General features: G+C 37.0%; 1 protein-coding gene across 1 annotated transcript in view; it reads left to right on the top strand.

Annotated features, from left to right (window-relative positions):
• Positions 1 to 1,007, top strand: part of SOX2 (SRY-box transcription factor 2) — a 1,933-nt gene extending 926 nt beyond the window's left edge. The window contains exon 1 of the mRNA XM_069727250.1: positions 1 to 1,007. This exon is cut by the window's left edge and continues 926 nt beyond it. Within this exon, the coding sequence (XP_069583351.1) occupies positions 1 to 171 (171 nt within the window). The 3' untranslated portion in view covers positions 172 to 1,007.
• The last annotated feature ends 5,521 nt before the right edge of the window (positions 1,008 to 6,528 follow it).

The raw sequence follows: 6,528 nt of genomic DNA, 5'->3' as shown, positions 1-6,528 counted from the left end.
CGGGCCCCGTGCCAGGCGGGCGACCTGCGGGACATGATCAGCATGTACCTACCGGGGGCCGAGGTGGCGGAGCCCTCCGCCCCGAGCAGACTGCACATGTCCCAGCACTACCAGAGCGCCTCGGTACCGGGCACGGCCATCAACGGCACGCTGCCCCTATCCCACATGTGAACTTTCACTAGGACGCTTTGGACTTTTCTTCTCTTTTTTTTGGACTATTTTTGTACAGAGGGAAAAAAAAAAATTGGGGGGTTAAAAAACAACAAAAAAAGAACTTGTAAAGAACCAGAGAAAAGGAGATCACACAAAGTTCTAGGTAGGAAAGGGGCAGAGAGCTGGCAGAAAACAATCCCAATAATCTTTAGAGCTAGTGCTGAAATGTTTTATTATTCGCTTTTTGTACAGTATTTATCAGATAAAGGAGCTGGGCGCCGATGCCCACTGTTTATAAGCTGCGACTTTGCCAATCTTTTTACACGTGTGGGTCAGTGCAGCTTGGCATCAGCTGCAGAAGGAAACACATTATTATTATTTTTCCCAAATCTGGACTTTTTATTCGTTTAGATAAATTGTATAAAAGAAACCCCAAGAAGCCCAGGACCTGACCACTTGATAATGGGCACAACAAAAGTGGAAGATCTTCTTCTTTTTTTTTTTTTTCTACTCATTGACTTGATAATTTATAGCAGGCTCCTCTCCGAGTCTTCGCCCTGCACCACGAAACTACTGTGTTTGACATATTTTCTTATGGTTTGTAATATTTCTGTACATTTATTGTGTTGATATTTTAAGGCTTTTTTTTTTTTGGCTCTCATTTTCAGTAGATGTATTTAAAAAAAGAAAAAGAAAAAACAAAACCTAGACTCGGCTAAGTGAGCCCGGTCCTTGTATATATATAAATATATGAACTAATCCCACCCTTATAACAGCGACATTTCCCATTTAAGTTTTTACTCCATTCTGCAGTTTGAGATAAATAAATTTTTGAAATATGGAATCTGAAATAACGATGAGTCTTTGATTTCTTTTGTATCTATTGATATTGACCAGGTGGAAGGAACTGACCGGTGGCAGAGTAGCTGCACGCTGACGGTCTGCATGGGAATGATCTATCTAGCCCCACACAAGGTAACTGTGATCTGGTGGATCCCTGTAATCCACCCGTCAGCCGCAGCTTTGACCAAACTTCTCTGTATTGCAAACCGATTGCGCCTATTCCAGCTGTTTAATCCTGTCTCTATAAATCGCCAGCGGGCTCCAACACTGGATATTACCTCCAGCTACTAACACGAAGCTTTCCCTCGGCCACCTCTGCAGAAGAGGCCCTGCAGCCCCGATCAGGTAGCGTTCCGCTAATGCCGCAGCTGTGTCGTGTGTGTACAGCGCCATTGATTACACAGGGCGAGTGAATAATCCATACGTGACAGTTCTTTGAGATGTCAGTACTCTGATGAATGGTGATGGTGGTGTAAAATTCTGGGGGTGGGGGGGGGGGGTTAGGAGGGAAGGGGTTAAACTGGCTTTGTGAACTTTTGCACGTTAATGCGCATCAATATGTCGCGGGGAGGGAGGTCGCGTTATTGAATTATTAGCAACGAATTCTCCTTTAGGTTATTACTCTTGTGCTTCAGAATGAATGAATGAATGGTGTGTTTACCCTGGAGTATATTAAAGTGAGGGGAACATCAAGGCCCCGGCCGCAGAGTAAGATTTCTAATATTTCCATTGTAGATCTGGCTAGAGATTCGTTAATTGGCTCATTACTGGGAGCTCTTATTAGCCTCGAGATTGCAGAAATACATTGTACATACATTGTACAGCCCGGGGCACTGCTCGGAGATGTGACCACTGCAGGCTAGAAAGGAATAGTAGAGCACCAATGTCTCACCACTTTATTATTGTATATATATATATATATATAGCACTAATGTCTCACCACTTTATCATTCTATCTATCTATATATTATATATACATATATCTATAGCACTAATGTCTTACCACTTTATCATTGTATCTATATATATATTATATATACATATATATCTATAGCACTAATGTCTTACCACTTTATCCTTGTACCCTTGTATCTATATATGTATATACATATATATCTATATACTATAGCATTAATGACTTACCACTTTATCATTGTATATATATATATATATATATATATATATATATATATATATATATATATATTATACAGTATGTATATATACTATAGCACTGATGTCTTACCATTTTATCGTTGTATCTATATATATATATCTATATACTATAGCACTAATGTCTTACCACTTTATCCTTGTATCTATATATGCATATACATATATATCTATATACTATAGTACCATAGCATTAATGACTTAACCACTTTATCATTGTATGTATATATATATATATATATATATATATATATATATATATATATATATATTATAGCACTAATGTCTTACCACTTCATCGTTGTATCTATATATATATATTTATCGTTACATATATCTATATATACATACTATAGCACTGATGCCTTATCACTTTATCGTTGTATCTATCTATCTATACTGTGCCATATACATGCTATGTCACTAATACATTACTACTTTATCGTTATATATATATATATATATATATATATATATATACACACTACAGCACTAATGTCTTACTACTTTATCGGTGTGTGTGTGTATATATATGTATATATGTATGCATATATATATAGATATATATACACACTCTAGCTCCAATGTCTTACCACTTTACCGTTATATATATATATATATATATATATATATATATATATATATATATATATATATATATACACACACACATACTATAACACTAATGTATTACTACTATATATATATATATATATATATATATATATATATATATATATATATATATATATATGGTATAGTACTGCTCACCACTTTACATATACTATACCAATTCCTTTTATATATATGTATATCGTTTTATATGTATAATATTCTAGGTTATATACTTGTATAGTTCTCTCTTATATGTGAATGCGATATGCAACATTTATATAATGAACCAATCCCGACATTATTGATCTTGTATGATTCCATATAGTGATCACCTATTGGGGTCTTGTAGTGGGCCATCTATGCCGGAGACGTAAAAGGCTCCCGAGATCCTGTTCATATAGTTAAAATGATGATCGATATGTAGAAATAAATGAACCATGAATATGTAGATCGCATTCATTCCCTGTATTGCTGTTTCTGATCGTCAGCAGCGGGGTTTTTATTATTATTATCATTATTATTATCTCTCTGCTGTATTTAGATTAATATCTTACCAGTTTGCTGTAGAGTCTTGTCTCCTAAATCATGGTAATGTCCCGTGAATGAGAACACTTTCTGTCTGGCCATACATTCTTGTTCGGTGTAATATAGCAGGTGTGATAATAAGATTCGGTGAATTACCGATCAGAGTTGTTTCTCTCTTCTTTTATATTTGATTTAGAATAATCCGAGTGATGTGTGTTAGCCTTGGAGTGATGTTTTCTTACATGAGTATCTCATATATTTGGTTAATGTCACCAAGGATGAGTGTTACCTCTCTGATTATTTTTATATCTGGCCTACAATAATGTTTCCGGAACGAATGTTTTCCATATTTTAGTTTAAGGTCTGCTCGGCTGAATTAATATTCCTTTACTCACTTGTAGAGTACTGATGTCTGTGGTTTCATGTGGTGCCTGATCCGTCTGATTTAATTGCATATTGGTTAGAGAATTGTCTCTGATTTTGCACAATTGCCTGTTAGGTTTTGGATAAGTGTTTCTGGTCTTCACCTTGTGGCTAAATAAATGTATCCTCGGTTAATAGTCTCTATACTTTATTCACTGTCTCTGGTCTTCATACCTGGGATAGTTAAGGTCCCTGCATCCTACACTCCATGCACCTTACATCAGGGCATCCTTGGCTATTATGTCCTTGCAGTTATCTCTTCTTTTTATTGACTTTCGATCACTTTCCTAAGGTGGGAGAAATAGTTTTGCACAAAGATCTTCTGTATTTTTGGTCATTTCTCTTGGATGACATAGATGAAACCACTTGGTCGTTAAAACAAACAAATGAAATGGATCAGATTTTCTGATATAAAACCCAGTAGAATTGGAATGTCTCTTTAGACTTCACACCTGCTTCATTCATTCTCTCCTCTGGAACTGTCTGTCCAGTCATCTATATATGTGGCTATCACCAATAATAATATTATTATTTATATAGCACCATTGATTCCATTGTGCTGCACATGAGAAGGGGTTACATACAAATAATAATAATAATGATATGCTTTCATATCCTTGCTTTAGGTCTCTTCTCTTTCCCCAGTGTTTCGATGAGTTGACTGGTGAGATCCCAGTTGCCCGTGTGAGTGCATTAAGCAGCCTGGTAAAGCAGTCTGTCGAGCAGGGCAGAGGATTAGCAGGCATCCTTGGCACCGCAGCCTCATGTCCCCGGGGACCGCAGCTCACATTAACTGCTAAATGAATATTTGACAAGGGCTCACTCGGAGGCTTTATTACTACAAACGCGTCCCTACTGGACTGTCAGGGGGTCAGAGGGCAGCAGTGCAATTAATGATTTCTCCCGCTGCAGACAGTGGTCGGGGCTCTCTGGAGATCGGGGGGATTTGCGGTGTGGAGCTATGGAGCTGGCTGCAGAGCAGGGGATGCCACACTTACTAGATTAATAATGCTATTCATAGATGGATATTACAGAGAACATTGGAAATCGTTACATTCATAGATATTCGTTAGCGCTTTGTGCCCTGGCTATAAGGCTTTACTCACACATCAGTATTTGTGATCCGTATTTCATCAGTATTTCTATGCCATATCCAGGACAGGTGTAATCTTTCAATGACAGTTTTTCTCTGTATCTTCCAATCATGGTTTTGGCATAGAAACAGTGATGACAATTAGTGACCAAATACTGACAGTGTGAATAAGCCCTAAGGTGGGGCTGTGCACAGGGGATGGTGATCACCTTCATTTATTATTATTATGTTTTGTTTTTTTCCTAACCTGAAATCCTTGCCCTGAACTTCAACCAGCTGTCAGCCTCCTGGTCTTTGATCACTTTCCATTTCCCATCTTGCAGTGTAAATGGGTTGAGTTTTGAGGAATTCTTGGAGCCTCTGAGCTGGGGAGCCCCCATTCTTGTAGGACTACAATAGGGGTGTTTGTGGTGTCCTCTTGCTCTCTGCATTCTGCACTGCCCTGAGTGTTTCTAGGGAGCCTCCACGTATTTATGTATATGTAAGGAGCAGACAAGACCCTACACATAATCACTGTGTCCTTATTGATATGGCATGCTGGCTTATTAGCATTTATATAGAATCCAATGACAATTGTGCAGCTTATTAGCAATTGTATTGGAAGGAATCAATTAAGATGTTTAGGAGTCTGTATAGAAAATGCAAAGTTTGGGTTGTAGCCCCACTACAAAGTGGAAATGTGATCGAGTTTAACACCAGATCTAATGGTTTTTTTTACTTACAACATCTAAGATTTTATCTGCTAGGGAGATAAGTGCAAACCCTGACCCTAAAAACATCCAGGCTGAGGGCCAGTGACGTCACGAGCCCCACTCATTGCCTTCAGTTCCCACACTTGGGTTGTGCAGACAACTACTGGGATTTGTGAAAAGCTGGGCTCCCACTGGTGTTCTGTGCCTTCCCTTGTCACTAAATGTAGGAAGGGTTTTTTTTTAAGGTATTGGATTCATTTCTATTGGATGGATTCTTTTTTTTTTTCTTATAGGGATTGAGCAGCTATTGCAAAGTGCTCTGTGTCTGCAACAGTTTAGTTTGTATGAATACAAGATTATTATTATTATTTATTTATTTTTAACCAAACTGATGCAGAAAATGCTATAAATGATCACTTGTTTTTTTTATTGAAATTTGTGTCCGTGTTTTAGATATTTAATTTTTTATTAAACATTTTAATATTTTTTTTTTTTTTTAAAAAGTCCAGGACAAATTCTGTTGATTTCTATGGGATATAAGAAGGCATCAGATTAAATCAACTGAGGGAAATGAAGGGAGAAATGAGCTAATGCTTCAGTTTAGATCAGATGTACAAAATGCAGAAAGAAAAAGATGCAAAGTATAACTTGCCCAAAGCTGTTTTGTCGCATGTTTAGAAAAGTCGCCTTGTTGGGATGTTTTTATATCCAGAATTGATGGGGGTTTTTTTTTTTTGCATCATTGTGTACATTATGTTCTCCATTGGCTTCAGTGTCAATGAAGGAAAAACAAATTTATCTTAACAATGGAATCTTTTTTTTATGCAATCATTGGTTATATAAAATGCAAATAAGTGGTCAGTGGAAGAAAATAAACATGTCAGTAACAGTAAATGAATCCACTAAAGGGGTCCCAAAACTAAACTGATTCCACTAAGATGGATTAGGATTCTGTAGAAATGATGTCATTCATAAAGGATATTTCTGTTTTATGGAGATATTCCTGGTGTG

This window comes from Ranitomeya imitator, chromosome 5, assembly GCF_032444005.1.
Source record: "Ranitomeya imitator isolate aRanImi1 chromosome 5, aRanImi1.pri, whole genome shotgun sequence".
NCBI lineage: Eukaryota > Metazoa > Chordata > Amphibia > Anura > Dendrobatidae > Ranitomeya > Ranitomeya imitator.
Note: the sequence above shows the minus strand (reverse complement) of the source record. Positions and strands in the feature narration are given on the sequence as shown.